The sequence below is a fragment of the Hevea brasiliensis genome, chromosome 9, assembly GCF_030052815.1.
Source record: "Hevea brasiliensis isolate MT/VB/25A 57/8 chromosome 9, ASM3005281v1, whole genome shotgun sequence".
In the NCBI taxonomy this organism is placed as follows: Eukaryota; Viridiplantae; Streptophyta; class Magnoliopsida; order Malpighiales; family Euphorbiaceae; genus Hevea; species Hevea brasiliensis.
The window spans coordinates 349,300-368,050 of record NC_079501.1 but is presented as its reverse complement, the minus strand read 5'-3'; the positions used below and the strand labels follow the sequence as shown (position 1 = coordinate 368,050).

The 18,751-nt window shown below is 34.3% G+C and overlaps 2 protein-coding genes across 4 annotated transcripts; both read left to right on the top strand.

Annotated features, from left to right (window-relative positions):
* Window positions 1-799: 799 nt before the first annotated feature.
* LOC110663927 (uncharacterized) lies at window positions 800-10,171 on the top strand. Of its 3 annotated transcripts, none has more exons than XM_021823420.2 (7): window positions 800-1,808; window positions 2,313-3,134; window positions 3,343-3,516; window positions 7,509-7,612; window positions 9,058-9,168; window positions 9,301-9,362; window positions 9,721-10,171. In XM_021823420.2, exons 1-7 carry the CDS (start codon window positions 1,698-1,700, stop codon window positions 9,774-9,776), a joined length of 1,440 nt encoding a protein of 479 aa, XP_021679112.2. In that variant the 5' UTR covers window positions 800-1,697; the 3' UTR covers window positions 9,777-10,171. The 3 variants fall into 3 exon arrangements, with proteins under 3 accessions (XP_021679112.2, XP_021679111.2, XP_021679113.2); XM_021823419.2 differs by having other exon boundaries at window positions 7,467-7,612; XM_021823421.2 differs by lacking the exons at window positions 7,509-7,612; window positions 9,058-9,168; window positions 9,301-9,362; window positions 9,721-10,171 and adding an exon at window positions 3,647-3,907.
* A 1,075-nt stretch (window positions 10,172-11,246) lies between these two features.
* Window positions 11,247-13,078, top strand: LOC110663926 (E3 ubiquitin-protein ligase ATL4). The gene has a single exon (XM_021823417.2). It carries the CDS (start codon window positions 11,733-11,735, stop codon window positions 12,732-12,734), a length of 1,002 nt encoding a protein of 333 aa, XP_021679109.1. The 5' UTR covers window positions 11,247-11,732; the 3' UTR covers window positions 12,735-13,078.
* Window positions 13,079-18,751: the final 5,673 nt, after the last annotated feature.

Here is an 18,751-nt window from a genome sequence, read left to right as displayed (position 1 = left end):
GATATTCCTTCGTTAACTAAGAGTCCTCGTTAATGAAGGAAACTCTCTAGGTTTTAATTAATACACACACCTTTTGAATTAGAGTCCTAATTGAAAGGAATAAAATTTATATCCATATCGGTTCTTGTATATCTATTGCACACACATCGTACCCTCAGTTATTTGAATGCCAATGATGAGATACATAATGTGTGAGCCGAGAGTCCTTCTCACTCGTTATGAATCTTTAGGGACTAAACAACACCTCTTCGGAATTAGAGTCCTAATTTGAGGAGGAAAGAATTTAATAAATACATAACAAATTAAATAAATACAACATCAACTCACTTTAGGGCCATCTCATTTACTTGTGTTCTTGGGATACCCCGGATTAGTGAAAAATCAAACGTTCCTTTAATAGATAATATAAACCAACATCGTAATTTTAACCTTAAAATTGTCGATATCAAATTATGAAAAGCATATCGTTAAATCCACTTACCCTCCTTGAGCGACGATATGAGGTGCCTAAAACCTTTCTCACACGTATACGAACACCGAACCTAAAATCTTTGTTTTAGAAGTGATTTTATAATTTTTTTAATTTTTTTTAATAAATATTTTCTTTAATTTTCCTTAAAATTAAAATATCGACTTTCACTTTTCACTTTGGTGAGAATCGTCTAGCAATCGCAAAATCTTTACGACAATATTTATCTGAAATAATATGTAATGAAATTATATTATATTTGGTAATTTTATGTAAGAAATGATTATTTATATTTATGTAGAAATTATTGTATAGTTTTTTTTTTCCGATGATAAATAGATATTTCAATTGATTAAAAAAGCCTCAAACTCGACTACAGAAACATACACAAATACAATTGAAAACACCTAACTAGCTTATGCAAAGACAGACTCAAATTAAATCAAGCCCTAATCTCTAATGGATATTCGACCCATGTACCATGACCCCACTTGGAAGAGAATGCAGCAGCTCCAAAGCGCCGCAACTGGGCTAGCCTTTCGTCGGTGCTGGAGACACTTACAGAGCCAGAACGACTAACAAAAATAGAGAATCTCCCGCTATAGTTGTCATGCATAACTTTCTTTCTAAACGAAGATCAAAGGAAACCCTCTAGCCATTTTCGTCTTCCAGAGCTTCAAGGGAGTCGAACTACACCCCAGGCCGAGGGAAAGCAGGATACCATCAGAGCATCTCAAAACTAACAGAGGAAGGAGGTGGCAGACACTTTGGCGATCTTCTCTTGACTTTCCGGCCTACACTATACCCAGCGAGAGGTACCAACCTCACCCAAGGAGAACAACCTCTCGTTATGAGAACCGAGATGTCGCACCATCCACACCAGAGAAAAATTTCCAGAGAGATATGGCTCTTTTTTTTTTGGCCTTTGATGCTTATAAAATCTCTAGCCTTGTCTTGGCGTTTGGAATATCATAGTCGGAATCGTTAAAAACAAAGGCAAATGTGGGTCCCACACGAAGATCTTCCAGTTGCACCGCCAGATATCAACATTATGTGGGCCCAAAATGCTTACGTGTAGCGCTTGGGATGTAATAGGGAGACGGAAGGCAAACTTTTGTGCTTATGCTTGCTGTGCTGGGTAAAGGGGAATTCTTGCTGGCTGTTTCGTTGCCATTTCTACTCGTCTGCGTCTCTGTTCTCTCTCTCGTAAGTCAACAGACTCAAAACTATGGGTTCCAGCAATAGCAGGCTAGGTTCAAGCCCTTCCAGGCCAGGGCTTAAGCGCAGATTCCTCTCTTCTCTGTTTTGTGGCTCCTCTGTTTCTCACTCTCCTATTGAGGTAAATAATTGCTGCTCCTTTTATTTTATTTTATTTTATTTTTACCTCTTTTTTTTTTAATGTAAGATCAAGTTCTCTATCTTTCTTTTAATTCCATGCTAATCAGTAGTATCTATGGTATTATTGAAAGGCTTAATTTCACTTTGCTTTCTTTGGTAGCTAGGGTAGTCTTAGGAATGCAGAGAAAATTGAATAATTGATGAAATTGCATAATCCTGAGGTCTATTCACATCATCATTCACTTCCTTAATCCTAATTTTAACTATTACTCTATCTCGCTGTTCCATTCTGAGACCAAACATCAAGTTCACCAGTTGGACGCTTTTGACTTTTTATGGTTACAAGTTGCACTTCTAAATTACATAAAATCTGCAAGTAAGTCCCCCCCCCCCCCCCCCCCCCTCCCTTTTTTTTTTTGGCCTGTTTATATGGACCTGCCATGGAAATTGACTGGAGTATCATATACTATAGTGATTCTGGTTTCTGAAACTTTTGACTTCCCAGATGGGAGATCATATGGATGAATCGTCAACAGAGTCTCCTCAAAACTTGACTCCGCCTCATCATGTGTCAGTTTGCTCCAAGCAGCAGTCATCTTCGACCTTTCAACTGGGAACTGGGTTGAGTGGTTTCCGCACTGAGACTGGAAGCAGTAGTGATTCTATTGAGGATGCTTCCTTCACACATAGTTTTAGTGATCATTCTGAGAATTCAGAATTACATTCTCAGCAGGTCAATGTTAATGAGTGTCTCGTGGAAAGTCATCTAGATGGTACTTCCTTAAAAGGTCAGCCACCCATGGAATCACTATCCGCTGATGCACTACTCACAAGCAATGTGGGTCAGGATACTGGAAATCTGCATTCAGAATCAGAGACCGTAGCAGATGCAAGTATCGAAGGCTATACAGCTGAGTCTGGTCCTGATGTTTCTGGTCCCTTAGTAAATTCTCAACCACTTCCAACATTTCTCTTATCTTTGGGGGAACAAGGTCCAATAGGCATGGGCGTGCTCTTGGTTGATGTGGTGAGTATACATTCCAACATCTTGTCTAGTAGCATTGCAGAAATTAGTAACCGCGAGGCAAGAAGGAATACTAGAAGGATGTTTTGGGATGCTTTCTCAAGAAACAGTTTTAGGCAGAATAGTGATTTGCCAACCATTGTTTTTACAACTACTAGTCATGCTGATGATCTAGGATCTCATGACAGATGGCTCCTTGATTTTAGTGGTGATCTTCATTATGATGGCAGTGGTAGTGAGTCTAGATACCCTGGCACTAGGAGTGATCGTAGAAGTGGACGACAACGGCAATCAAGATTTGAGGTAATAGATTTCCCATTTCTTTTTCTTTTATGTGGTTTTGTGGGGTTATTTTTCCGAATACCCCTGTAAAGTTTTCACCATACATAAAACTTTTTTACCATGCATGATGCTCATGCATGCCATTCATTTTCTCTCAAAGTTGTTTTGATTTTCCTTTTCTGACTGACATTTGCTTCACAGAGTTTGCTATCATAATTTATCATTTCAGATGCCAGAAGGATTTCATGATGTCCATGATGAGCTAGGCTGGCAAGGTTCGTTGTGTTCAAGAAGGCGTCATCCACGCGGTACATGTTCATGTGGATCCTCATTCACTGATGAGGAGTCCAGTAGCCGTGCAAACATTTCACAAATATTCATGCTTGCAGATGCACTTTTTGAGGTAAATGGCTTTCTAATGATCTAAAATTTTGGGTCAGTTATGTGAAACCTTCATGTGGAAGTCTTCTGCCTGATGAAGTACTGACAATTTACGTTATGTGACAAATCATCAATTCTCCTTTTCTGTGTAGAAGGAGCATTGGTATAGCAGATCTTTCAATTCTCCTTTTCTGTGTAGAAGGAGCATTGGTATAGCAGATCTTTTACCTTTCATGTGTCTTCAATTGTTGGAAGCGGTAGTAATTAAAGGAGCGGTAGCATGAAAAACACAAGTTTATATCATTGAATTCAAAATGTTTACCTAGGGTCACATGTATCATGCAAGATTAATTTTTAACTATTTGATTTCAATGATAAACAACATATTAAGACTCTTTTAATATGTTTTTGGATCTGTATTTACCATTTAAGATTTTAGAATTAATCAGATTAATTTTAGAAACCTAGATTAGATCAAGAACAAATACACTAACCTCTTGATGCACTGCAGTATATTTGTACCTTTGGGATGTGTCTTTAAGACACCAGATGTTGTTTCTCTAGCTTGTCCACACCAAGATCACCTATGGCAGCCCTTGAACAGCATCTAAAACTTTTTCTATTAATTAGAAAATCAAGTGTTGCCTTTTAAGAGATTAAAGATGTAAACAGGACACTAGAAACAATTTCTAGCATTTTTAATTCAAGAGATTGTTTGCTAATCTCTTAGAATTGACGAGAGATGAAGAAGAAGAGAGAATGGGAGCCTCAAGGGTGGCGACACAAAGGAGGCAGCAGCTGATTGTTTTCTTTTCTTTTCATAACAACACTTATATAGCTAGGTCACCACTTAAAACCCTTACCACATGTCACCTTCTGATTGACTCTAGGTTTAATTGACCCAATCACATTGTGCCAAGTGTCAAACCTATATTTAATCTTAATTTTAATAATCTTGCATGATTAAAAGACATTTGGCAAGTTTATTTGTAGTGCCATGTGTCACCATCTCATGGTGCCACATGTCACCTTGTGAAATGACCAAAATGCCCCTGTGTATTAATTTTGAGTTCTCAACCCAAAATAATTATTTCTCTTATTCTAATCAATTTATATCAAATATAAATTAATTAATTAATCTCTATTAATTAATTTCTCATTAATTAAATTCATATTTAAACTCTTTAAATATAAATTTAACTTATACTATACATCCAATAACCTAGATTTGGTTTCAAGTCATGCTAGGGACTTTGCAATCTAATTGCAAACCAAACCTATTTAATTAATCAATTAAACTCTTTAATTAATTAATTAAATCATATTTAATTTGGTGATTACTTGTGTATGTGTGTGACTTACTAGGCTTATCACTAATTGGCAATGAGATATGATATCAACTCTTAATATCATTAGAACTCTTTCTTACCATAAATGATTTCTCTAAATCATTTTATGCTAGGCTCATCACTAACTAGCAATGAAACATGATATCAACTTTTAATATTATTAGAACTCTTTTTTACCATAAATGATTTCTCTAAATCATTTTATACACCTCATAGATCATGGTTAACACCTAGCATAGCATGCCATGGCCACCCAATTAGTAATAAGGTTTACCTTAAATAAACGTATAATCATATGTTACCATGCACTAGAATTTCTCTGTTACAAAATCTCAACTCAAGCTGGAGTCATGGTTTATGTCAAACCCCATTTGCTATGAATATTATGTTCTCTTTTAATTCCAGTTCTTGATTAAAAGATTTTCTCATCAGAAACTCTTTTCTAAATAAATCTGTCTGTCCTGGTCAGAACTTGAAACATTAAGAACAATTAAATGAATATAGGATTTTATCCCTAATTACTTAGAGGAACAGATTCTATCTTGATCAACACCTACCTCCATATATAACTAGTAGGAGCCAACACATGCCCATATATCCATACACAATACAAGTATGAAAGCAGTATCAAACTCAAACCACCTATATACAAGATAACTGCGCTATCTCAAGTTTAAGGATTATATGCACTGATATGATTTATGACAATACATTGATAAGAGTAAACTCTATGTGCTTGTCATAAGTGTCACTGGTTCAACCTACTTATCATCTATAAGTGCCTATCTTGTTTGTTATATGGCATGAGACTCACCCAGTGTTATCAAGGCGAAAGGCGACACTAAGGCAACAGAGCACCTTATGGCCTTAGGCGAGAGGCGAGGCGAGAGCCTTTTTGAAGCAAGGCTTAATAATCTTAATTGCCAAAATTACATATATATATGTGTGTGTGTTTGTACTTATAACAATGCCTATATAAATTAAACAATTAATTAACAAAAACAAAAAGTAAAATAATCAAATTAATAATAAATTAATAATTCCTATTAAAATGAACAACTAATTAACAAAAAAAAAAGTAAAACTAATTAAATTAACAAGAATAACAATTAAAAAGTAAATTAATTACAAACTAATTGACAATACTTATATTAATTAAACAATAAATTAATAAGAACAAAAAGTGAAATAATCACATTAACAATAGAATAATAATTACTATATAAAATAAACAACTAATGAGAATTAATGTCTAATTAACAAGATAAAAAGCAAAATTAATCAAATTAACAAGAATAATAAGTAAAAAGTAAATTAATTACCATAAATTAACAATACCCATATTAAATAATCAACTAATCAATAAGTAAAATAATTAATTTAACAATATCCATGTTAATTAATTAAATAATTGACAAGTAAAATAATTAATTTAACAATATCTATAAAATTTAAATAATTAATTAATAAAAATAAAAGGTAAAATAATTAAATTAATAGCAAGTAATTAACTTATTAATAAAACCAAGCACGGAGAAGGATAAGGAAAGGAAAAAAAGAGAGGCGATCATGCACCGACAAAGATAACAGGGTGGGAAGAACTGAAGAACCCAACCAGGAAGAAGGAGAAGAAGGAGGAGAAGGAAAGGAAAAAAAAAATTGCAGTTTCAAAGAAAAGTGCAGGAGAGGGAGGAAGATAGGATGACAGAGGAGGAAGAAGATCGGATGACAGAGGAGGAAGAAGATAGCAGAAACAGAGGAGAGAGAGAGACATACCTGGATTTGCAGCTCTGGAGGTGGAGGCGACACTATCTTCCTTTTCTCTGTCGGCAACAGGTAAGTGTGTAGGGTTTTATATTTTTGTCTTAAAAAAAAAAAAAGGGATTCTGCTCTGTTTTAAAGAGGCGATGCCTCTCACCCGCTTGGTTTCTCGCCTCGCCGCATGAGGCGTCGACTCTGGAGGTGCCAAGAGGGGCGACCCAGTCGAGGTGGCAGAGGGGCGCCTCGCCTCGCCTCGCCTCGCCTGGCCTAGGCGCCTCCCACGCCTTTAATAACACTGGACTCACCATTCCATCTTATTTATATCTCATATAAATAATTTAGGAACAAATATGAATACAATCTTTCTGGATAAGTCATGTCCTTATTATGAAGTATCCTCGATTATGAACCTATTTATGATACTTTGTACTAGAAATACTGTCACTCATATTCTTAACAACTTAAGAATAGAATTTCTAACAAAATATCAATAGACCTTTTTTATTACATATAAATATATTATATAAACGGAAAAGTGAAAATGCCTTTTATTAATAAAAGATGTACAAGATACATACTAAATGATATGCTCTAGGGCATACTACTAACAGTAATTTGCATGAAGTGGCATATCAAATACCCTCCCTCCCCTTCCAAAACAATTGGAGATGAAGAAGGAAGAAATTGAATGCATTATGTTAATCATAATCTAGTGATCTAAAACCTTTACAATTTTGTTAAATTTGTTAGAAATGATGTGTAAAGACCTAATACTGGAAAAAAGAATAGACATATTAATCTTTGCTGAACGTAAATCGTGTTCATCACTTTTTCTTGATTGCTTACTCTGTTCCATATATAGGTGCTTGAGGAAATTCATCAACATCGCATGTCTCTTTCGCAGTCTATGCTCACTCTTCCTGCTCCTGATGTTGTTGTAAATTCGTTTCCCCTCAAGAATCATAAAAAGCCATTTGAAACTGAGAGTGGGATGCGTGATGCACAACAGTAAGTCCCTTTGATTTATTGTTTTGTTATTGTTGCCATTTTTGTTATGGTTGTACTACTGTTACTGTTCTTGTAGGATCTGTACTTGCAAAGAAAAATATGCATGCGTGGATATTTTACTTTGTTTAATCAGACTCTGGCTTAAGTAGGTAGATTGAAGGTAGGAAATACGTAGTTAGGCAGATCTAGTTATTTTACTGAGTTTGAAATTGAAGATTTAAAAGTTATGTTGGTGCATAAATTGTGGTAAATATATCCAGAGATGGATTTTCTTGGATGAATCAAGAGGTTTACACTTTTATCTTCCATTTTCTTCTTTCATACTTGTTCCAATTGGACTATGAATTTATGGAGCTGCAGTAAGTAACAAGTTCCCATTGATTCTCGTGACTTCAAAAATTATTCTTCAAGTTAATTATAAGTAATGTAATCATGGTTTATAAATCAGTAACTTGAACTTGACTATTTAGGGCCTGTTTGGATTAACTGTTGAATACAATCGATAGTCATATCATTGGTGATAGTGATAGCGATAGCCGATGATAGCTGTTTTATATTAAGTGTTTAGTAAAATTATATTTAACTGTTGCTGTTAATATGTGAAATGACTAATAAGGGTGTATATTATATAATTTATTTTATTATTTAAATAAATATAAAATTATAAATTTATTATATTATATTATTTATTTTATTATTAAATTAAATATATAATTATTAAATTAATATATTATATTATTTAAATAAATATATAATTATTAATCTTTTATATTATATCATTTATTTTAGTATTGAAATAAGAAAATAATTATTTTTTTAAGATAATTAAATAATTTTAAAAATATAAATAAAATAATAAAATAATTATTATTGTTAATAGAAAAATTTATAATTAATTTTAAGTTTTTTGATATAAATAAATATTTTATATTTTATGTTATTAATAAAAAATATTTTAACAAAGTTGAAATACGTTAATTAAAATTATAAATAAAAAAATAAAAATATTAATAATATTAATTTTCAAGTTAAATAAAAAAGGATAATATGGTCAAAATAAAAAATAAAATCATATCAGCTATCAGCTGATGAGAATCAGCTCTAAAAATAGAGCTGATACAAACTGCAGCTGATGAGTATTATATCAGTTGCCCATCAGCTATCAGCTCTATTTTTTTAAGCTTGCCAAGCACCACAATTTACCTGTTTGGGTGTCTATCAGCTATCAGCTGCACCCAACAGGTAAACCAAACACCCCCTTATTGGACAAACGATTTTAAATAAACCTGAAATGGCAGTGTGAATCTTGCCAGGTTTCTGCTACTATTTTATACTTCTCAACATTCTTTGTTCTTCAATTGAGTTCAAAACTCAAAATTCACTGTCTTTTGTTCATTTATGCTGTTTTTATGCCCATTGTTTTGCATTCTTTTGTTCATTAACAGGTGTCACATTTGCTTGGTCGACTATGAGGAAGGGGATGAAATTAGAGTTCTTCCATGTTCTCATGAATATCACATGTCATGTGTTGATAAATGGCTCAAAGAAGTACATGGGTAATCTATTACTGTTTCTTTCTTTCCCTTTGTTCCCCTTTTCCTTTTTAACTAGAGCTGTTTTCTGAGTTGAGTTCTCTTTTGTTGACATTTATATCTTTTTGTCCTTGACTTGTTATTTTGGTACATCAGGGTATGTCCTCTCTGCAGAGATGATGTTTGCAAGGGTGTTGCTGAAGGTTCTACCTCATACCGTGAGATCCCATCTCTTTGATGCATATGCATGCAAACATGTAGATAAAAACTTTTTTTCTTGAAATGGCCTTTGATGAAAGCTACTTGCTTATAGAACAACCAATAAGATTTTATACAACTTGCAATGTAATAATATGCCATCTAATAGTGTAGTGCTTGGAAATGAGAATTTACTAATCAGATATCTATTGCAGATTATAGTTACATTTCAATAGTTATGGATTAGGCTTTTGAATTGTGTGATATTTCGTATCATTTTGATTTGTATGCCCCACAAACATTGTTTATTTATAGCTGTTATGCTATCTTGACTAACATGTGCATTTATTTCCTTTCTGTCGCTTATTGTCCAAAAAGATGGCACCCATCATCGTCCGTCCACCCCTTTATATATCATATTGAGTTTTTGTTGAGAAAGTTCAATCTACTAGCAAATGGTTTGAAGAGATGGGATGGATCAGAGAGAAGATTGGTAATGCAATGCACTGAAGTTGATAGGCGCTTGTATCCCTTGTGATTATATTGTGAAATGCTCTATGAAATAGGTGAGGTTGGCAGCTGAATCTTCGGAAACAAGATAGTTGAAGCTTTGTGGAAGATGAAGTTGGAAGAAGAATTTCCCTTTTTGTCATTTTGGGGAAGCATTGACTTGATTTTAGCTGAAAGGCCCAGAAAGGGTTTGGATCATGCTACTGTCAGCTGCATTGACTATTATAGGCTTTTACTCATGGTAACTAAAAACCTTCTGATACCAAACAGCATAACAGTTTCACCGGATGGATAAATGCAATGGCAATTCATTTAGGTATCTTTTTTTGTCTTGCTTCCCTATTAGGTAGGTCTTGGAAAGAACCATAACTCCATGAGAATTCACTTAAAAATCTAAAGCTAAAGCTTGTTAGTTGAATTCATGGGACCTACCTCATAGTTCTTGGGGGCATTCCTGGAGTGCTCATGAAGCAAAGTGAGAGAAGCAGGGCTGAGGTAGTGTTAAAACTTGTCGGTGTTTTACAATGATATCAAGTTCACTTATCTAGGGTTAAAGCAAGAAAGAAAATCATAGGAATATTAATTACTAGTTGTTATTTACCAAAAAAAAAAAAAGAGGGTGGGTTCATATCTCCAACTTAAATGAGGTAGGTTGTGGGCTTCAATTCAAAATTTAATGTTCTGTTGGAGTGGAGGGTGCAGAGGGCTGATATCAGTAACTATTAGCATCGTCCATCATATGCAGCGATTTTATATGTATGTGCGTCTGTTTTTTTTTTTGGGCCAAAGATGTGCATGTGAATGTGAAGTGGGAAGCAATGGCGTGATGGTATCAAATGCGAAAGTCAAAATTGAATGGAAAGAGGCGTCTCAGGCGGAAATTTGCTCAGTGGTGCGGCTTGCGTCTGGGGGTTAACCTAAGTCATAAGGATTTTTCAAAAGCCAGGATAAGTGAGCTCTTTGTTTTAGCTGAGCTAATCCCCAGTGACAAACCCACTTTGACTTTGGTAAAGCTTCCGTAGCCATCCGATAATCCTTGGGAGTTTCGCCACATGTAGAACCTTGCGCATCAAATTCCATTATCATCCTTGCATGCGATATCTACTCTTCGGGTCTTAGCTGTGGGGGAAAATAGAACTCTTAATCAGTCTTATAAGTTTAGAATAGCAAAGTTAATATTGTTAAGACAGCTGAGATGAAGTATTTCTGAAGAGGCACCAAAAAAGAAAACCCTATTATTCTATCATAAAAAAAAGGATAATGGCATGTTTGTGCTTAGTTTTAATAATATTACGGAATAATTGATTTGCCGTTGTTAGTTTTATGCATCCTCCATTCCCACATTCATTCACAAAGTCAACTAATTATGTATAAAGTTAATATAAAATCAGAGAGATGATCGGACGGACACATGTGCACATGTTCAATATATCACCCTATTTCTAAACTAAAATTAGTTTTAAGACTCTGAGATTAATTCCTATATATGAGCCCACCGTGTAAATGTAAAGTAGTACTAGTTCATAGACTCACTCCACTCTCCCTTCAGATGAGCATTTACTTCCATTATAAATTGATTAGGCAATTTGGCAGGTATCCTCAGTGAATGCTATAAATGAGGACTCCCTCTCCCCACATTTATCAGCCACCAGCCAGCCCACCACCGCTCCCACGGCTCATCCCCTTCTCACGTGATCCCTACTCCCTATCACGTGACCTCTCCCCCTGTTTGCAATTGCATATTTGCACCGTTTTGTTTCTTTATTTCCATGCCAACTGCCGAAGCCTTGTTCACAACGCAACCTCACTTATAAAAAAGCAATAAGCAAAGCCCCGTCTTTTTCTCTTCTCTCTCTCGACGACCACCACCCGGCGGAGCAATGTCCTCGCCGTTGCCTCCTCTTCTTCCCTTCAACAATAACACTGAAGAAGATACTCATGATCATGATACTTCTCCTTTTCAAAATCTTAAACCTAGCATCCTTGTTATTCTTTTGATCCTCTCCATTACTTTCCTTCTCTCCATCTCCCTCTGTCTTCTTCTCCGCCACCTCAACCGCCGCTGTCTCCGCCACCTTTCTCCTTCCTCTCATGCCTCCGCTCCCACCATCAACATCGCCACATCCTCCTCCTCTTCCAATCGTCACTCCACCAATCGTGTTTCGCCTGAGAGTCCTGCATTCTCGCTCATCAATTCTCTCCCGCTCTTCACCTTCAGTTCCATTAAACGCCGTTCCACAAACTCTGCCGGTGATTGTGCCGTCTGCTTGTCCAAGTTTGAACCGCAGGATCAACTCCGTCTCCTTCCGCTCTGTTGCCATGCTTTTCATGTCCATTGCATCGACACGTGGCTTCAGTCTAATCAAACGTGTCCTCTTTGTCGATCTTCAATTCATGCCTCCGAGTCCGACCTCTTGAAGGCGCTATCTAGCTCCATGGATGGGGCCACAGCAGAAAGCTTCCGCCTTGAGATTGGCTCCATCAGCCGCCGTGAAACAGCTTCCGATCCCGCGGTCGAGCCTCGAAGTTCTTATTCCGTTGGATCCTTCGAGTACATTGTGCAGGAAGAATCCGAGGTTACTATGAGCCACACGCACAGAAGAAGCGTTTCAGACAAGGAAGTAGGAGCTGCAGTGTATCAGTCGACGCAAGAGCCGAACCTAGCCTTCGAAGTGGGCAGCGGAAGGAGTTGGCTTAAGGATTACGTTGACAGGCTCTCGAATTCTCTCTCATCGCGTGCTTTATCGTTTCGAAGTTCTGGAAGGTTCTTCACTGGAAGTAGTCGCCGGAGCGAGATTGCCAGCATCGGAGATTACGACGTGGAAGAGAATCGGGTGGGGGAGGAGATTAGCGAAATGTTTCGCTGGTTCTCAGGGTTGTAAATGGTAAATATGGCAGGCAGTTAGGGGAATATTAATCCTTCTGCTCAGCTTTGTCCAGTACATTTTTTGCTATATTTACTCCAAACTGCAGAGCATTAGCACGAGGAGCAGGAAAATTCAAAGAGGAGTGGATAAAGCAAAATATGGAATGGAAACAACGGTGCCTATACCTTGCTTTGTCTTCCATCTTTCATGAAGATAGATAAAGTTGGTGTAATGACAAATTTTGGGCGGATTTTCGGGATGCCAAGCCTTTTTAGAAATGTATGAATGAGATTTAATTTGGCCTCCGTGGCTAAGGTTTGAGATTAATTCAAGAGAAATATACGTATGAGTTTTTGTGATTTTTTTTATTTCCCCTAAATGTCTAGTACGTATGTACATATTAAATATACTCTCACAGTCATCGCCTCAGGGACTCAAATTTAATTGCTGGTTGGAATTCATCAACATCAGAGCATTAAACTAGCTACTTGAAATTCATGAAATTGATAGAGTTGTTCTTTTGCAGTTTATATGGCATTTTCCCATATGCTTTCAGTAAGTTATGGTTAATTTTTAGATGCGACATAAGACAGGTGGTGGTCTGGTGCTAATTATATGAAGATAGGTTTTACCATATACATATCGAGATGGTTTCCGTTTTGTTTGTAAATTTTCCTTTTAATACCCGTAATTATTGGTGATGCTAATGTTATGATGATGGTGATGACGATATCTGCACTTAATTTGTCATCATGGAACGAATATAACTAGGTAAAGATTATAGTAAAAATATATATTTTTTACTGATATATAAGGATAATTTTAATTTGGCCTTTCTACTTATTGAAAAGTCTAATATAATTATTTTCTCAAATATCAAAAAATGCCTAATTAATTATACCCGGAATTTGAATTGATTAACTTCAACATGTGCATCTGGACGGATGCGATGCATATTGATAAACTTCAGTTGTCTTACCATGCAGGAATTGCATGCTAACTCTACCCAAACCAAGCACTGTAAGGCAATAAGAAATGCTGAGAAAGGTAATATTTGGTTGGCCTGTGTGAGTCTATGATACTCAGAAATTTTAGGCAGATATCATGAAATTAATGAATTCCTTAATTTAGCCTTTACTGCCTTTTCCTATTAACAATATATACCCAATAATAATTTTCGATCTATATATCCAACAATGCCTAACAGAATCATCGAAAGTTCTTCATCTTAATGTATCTTATCTATCATGCTCATAATCATAAGTGCAGGGGCTCACAGAGCCAAAATTTTTTATCTTCTTATATTATATAAAATATATATATTTTTTTTTATTTATAAAAATATCGACTCATTAGAATAAATAAATATATTTTTATGATAAAATATAATTATGTTAATATTTTAATTTATTAAACTTTATCTTGAGATGAAATGTACAACATTTAATTATATTATTTATTATAACCTCGTGAAAAATTGATAAATATATATATATATATATATATTTATATATAATCTTTAATTATATATTAGTTATAAATATTAGTAATTATCAATCAATTAAAACATGCAAGTAATATATTCATCTTAAATATGAACTTTTTAACTTTATTTTATAAACTATAATTAAGTAATTGTTAAATGTATTATTTTTTTCAATAAATAATTAACTAATTATAAGACTTAGCACTAATTAAGAAAAGAATATAAGTATATATATGTTACAAAATCTTAACAAAAACTAATAAAATTTCAGAGGGTGAATTGATCCACTAGTGGTGCCTTAGGGTAGCGATGGAGAAGTAAGCAGCTAAGAGGAGATTGGATGCATACAGTGGTCCGACAGATAGGATTCATTTCTATTAAATTTTGGTCCTGCCAAGAGCTGAATTAAAAAAGCCAGTGTTTTTGGTCTATAATTTCATCCTCTTTAACACCAACGGAACTTTTCAACAAACCAAACGAGATTTAAATATAAATGACTCAACAAATATCTGACATTTTTGTTGGTATAAGTAATGAGAAATCTACGTTGAGACTGAGAGACATAAAAATTCGGGGGGAAGCTTGCCAAGGGCCCCGCCCAAACCATGCTATGTTGCTATCCCCACACCAGACGCTTTTCTTGAAACAAGCTCAGCCCATTAATGTTACCCACTAACAGTCCTGATGAATTGAGTCCAGTTTTCGAGTGTTTTTCCTATAGATAGGTCACATTCGTTATTCTATAATGAACAAATTTGAGAAATTATAAAAATGTAAAATGTGATTTTCTGCCACTGTTATCACCGCTTCCTAATCTTGTTATCACTATTATTATTACTATTTAATTATTATTATCACCACCATTATCACTTGATTATCAATTATTATAATTATTATTACTTATTATTAATATTATAAATAAATTAAATATTAAAATAAAAATTATCATTATATTACTTTACGACTAAATAGAAGGGTGTAATGGTAATTATATTATATTATAATTTTAATTATATTAAATAATTGATTATATTATATTACATTGCGTTCTATCAAATGTGATCATAGATATTATTTATAAAAATTTATACAAAAATAAAAATGTGATTTTATAATTTATAAAACGTAATTTAAATATTTTAAACATAATTAAGAAAAAAGGAAATAAATTACTTATCACAGTTTGAGTTGGTTGGATACTAACATTGCCTTTTCATGCCTCCATTTTTTTTGTCCTCATAAATGTTATTTCATCCACATATGATGATACAAAGCACTCTCCAATTTGAAATTCAGCTAGTTGCTCTTGTTATGTTCGTACAACAATTATCATCGCTTGTATCACTATCACCTATTTCATCTTTACATTTTTATAATTTTGCACCATTTTCGGAACATCTTCGCATCTTCAACAGTTTTTACCACTGATATATCTACTCAGATGTTGGAATCGACTACGTGCATAAAATCTTCTTCCTTAATTTTTCTTAGTCATGACTATCTTTATAGGTGATCGAAGCATGCATCGACACATCATAATGCTGCTCCATCCTCTGCTCATCTCGATTTCTTCTGATTGAATAGCATATTGAGAACTCATTTTGAATTTGTTTTTGATTGAGTAGCAAAATATGTAGGAGAGAGAGCTAAGAATTTTGGTTTGTAACTAATATTATTTTATTTTAAAATTATTTTATTATTTTAATATTTTTATGGCTAAAAATTTATCAAATTTTTTAATACTTTCTAATTAATATATTTAAAAAGTTTTTTTGTTTTCAATATAGTTGTAATAGCAATGTTAAATAGATTCCTATCTAGTGAAGTATATACTAAATTTAGAGAAATTGGCATTTCTGATGGGTAGACATCTCCCACCTCGAAAAAAAAAAAAAAAAAAAAATCTTATCAAGTCACTATACGAGGAAGTAACCAAGGAGATTCTAAATTTAGGTTGAATTCAGCTTTTTCTACACTTGTGAAGAAACAGAAAAACTGAAACATCGCAAAGGATAGACGAGGAAAAATTGCATTTCTTACATTGTTTCTTTTACAATATGGAATGGAAACTCGAAGCACTGTCTTGCGTACAATTCACATCATGACAAACTGATTTTGATTTAAATGTAGGAATAACAAATATATAGAAAACCCAAGGTCATAACATTGTTGAATGACACACTGATCTTCTGCCCACCACTGCATTGGAAAGCGCTTCCACTGTAGCACCCTTTCTTCTGCTTGATCCCTTTGCCACGATCTTCAAGAACAAATGTGGAATCCGTTTGGCCATTACTAAATAAAATACACCAAAAGTGGCCAGTTATGGTACCAAAAGAGGGTAGCTCTACACCACAACTGGGGGCAAAAGCCTCGGTGAAGTCATCTTCAGGTGGTTTGCAGTTTACAGCTCTGTTACTAGTGCCGTTACCCTTACATAATTCAACATATTGCAGGGCCACGCACTCAAGGCCAGGGCTGTCATTAAGATGTGGAAGTTTTTGGGCGGTTCGATTCTCATTAATGATCTCTACAAGATCATTTGCAGGATTTCCTGTTTATCAAACATTACACAACAACCAACTGTAAATATTAGTATGTTGACATGCAAAACAACTCAGCCAAAAGCATTCAACTTATCTCCAATCACAAATTTTCTTCTGAAATATAAATATGTAGTTGTGTAGACTATATGAATTGCTTTATGATGATAAATGTCTGATGGAAACAAAATTGATGAGGATACCTAGTAAAACCTGATTGACGTTGAAGAAATGTATGATGCTCCATGGTCTGTGCAGCTAATGTGCTGTGATAGGTATCTTGTTAAGCAATTGCTAAATTCTATTAGTCTTCTTATAGTTAGAGGTCAATATTTGGTTCTTTCCATAGTCTAACAAGCAAATTCCTTTCGTTGCCGTGGCTGTGTGATTATTTTCGAAGTTATATTGTCAATCCACAAGGACTCAAGTTTGTTTCTTTTTAATTGGATAATGAGTCAAACATACAACTATAATGGTTAGTACATCAAAATGTGTTGCTTTAATCAATAGCAGAAAAGAGGCAAAGAGAGGGGAGAGGCTACCTTAATCCTTTTTGTTTCTGAAATGAGCTAACCTCCAATTGTCTTAGCAGCAAATATAAAAATGCTAGTAATTGGTGCACTCCATAGACATTGTCGTAACTTCTAAATAGCAACAAATGAATTCCACAAAATATAGAATCCATTTTCAAATCCAGATTTTCGTCCTAACTAGAATTCACTTGCAAATGAATTCTATATTTCATTTGTTTCAAATGCAGTAATTAGCTTACCTAAAATTCTTTTTTTTTTTTTTGTTGTTATGATAACTTTTTCGGAATGTTAAAAAAATAAATAAAAAAAAAGCTTTTAACAATACCATCTTGTTTTGGTTCCGAGAAAGCCTTAATCTCAATCTTAGACTATCGAATCTTTCATTCCAGAGTTCTGGTATAAGCTACTCAACTTCTTCAAGCAACATGTTACAGACCAAACAGAGCAGAAGAAACAGAAAATCGGCAAAAGGGGGCAGTCAGGGCAGACCCTTAAATTTCACATTTAAAATCAACAGTCAATAATCCCCATAGCGAACTGTGAAAAAAATGTCACGTAAAATTATAAACCTTTTAATAGCAAAGAGCACATTACCATGGTCCTTGGAGGAAACAAAAGCAGCTAGAAGAAGATGACAAAGTCCAAGAGTGAGAGTGAGAAATTTTCATTATCACTATCAACAATGTTAATTAACCCTCCTAAGTCCAAGATTGAGAGTCAGAAAGAAAGGAAAGGGAAAGAAGAAAATAAACTAATCTCACAAAGGATTCCACTTCTTTCCCGACATTGAGCAACGAAGAATGTTTGGTCTACTCTCTGGTAGTGTGAAATTGTATTTGTATGGAAAAGAATTTTTTTCCCCCCCTCCTTTTATTCCGCGTAAAAAAGCGGTGGAATAAAAGACTAAAACCTGTTGCCGCAGAGATTACGAGCAAATCATGGAAACGGTGATCCCAAGTAGCCGTTGCATGAACCCTGAGGTGCGGTTTTTGAACTTCTTTTGCCTGTAAAATGGAGCAGAGTTTTACGCTCTGTTTCAGTTTGGGTGGGGTGAGGGAAGGGTAAGTAAGGGTAATAAAGGTAAGGCTTAACCTCTCTTAAACTCTAATTTTTCTTACATTCTAAATTGGGGTGTAAGCAGATGGGGTGAAAGCTAAAAATTGTTTTATTTTTTATTGTATTCTTAATTTTTTTATTAAAATTCAATTATATCTATTAAAAATAAACCTAGCGTACCACTATAAATAAATATTTTCTCTCTCAAGTGGCTATATATAGTTTTTCTGTTTTCAATCATTTATTTTTAAATAGTTTACTATAATTATTATATTTTAATTATCATTTTTTTATTTATTCTTTCAATAGTTTGTTTCAATTATCTTTTTTTTTTCTTCTAAATAATCTATTTTTTATTCAATTTTTATTAGATTTGTGTACTATTGTTTTAATTTATTAATTTTATGATTTATT

Bases quoted from the DNA above. Each gene is read 5' to 3' on its own strand.
- LOC110663927 (XM_021823419.2), top strand. From the start codon at position 1,698: ATGGGTTCCAGCAATAGCAGGCTAGGTTCAAGCCCTTCCAGGCCAGGG. The intron at 1,809-2,312 runs GTAAATAATTGC...TTGACTTCCCAG, and splicing joins TTTCTCACTCTCCTATTGAG to ATGGGAGATCATATGGATGA. The intron at 3,517-7,466 runs GTAAATGGCTTT...TTCCATATATAG, and splicing joins TTGCAGATGCACTTTTTGAG to GTGCTTGAGGAAATTCATCA.
- LOC110663926 (XM_021823417.2), top strand. From the start codon at position 11,733: ATGTCCTCGCCGTTGCCTCCTCTTCTTCCCTTCAACAATAACACTGAA.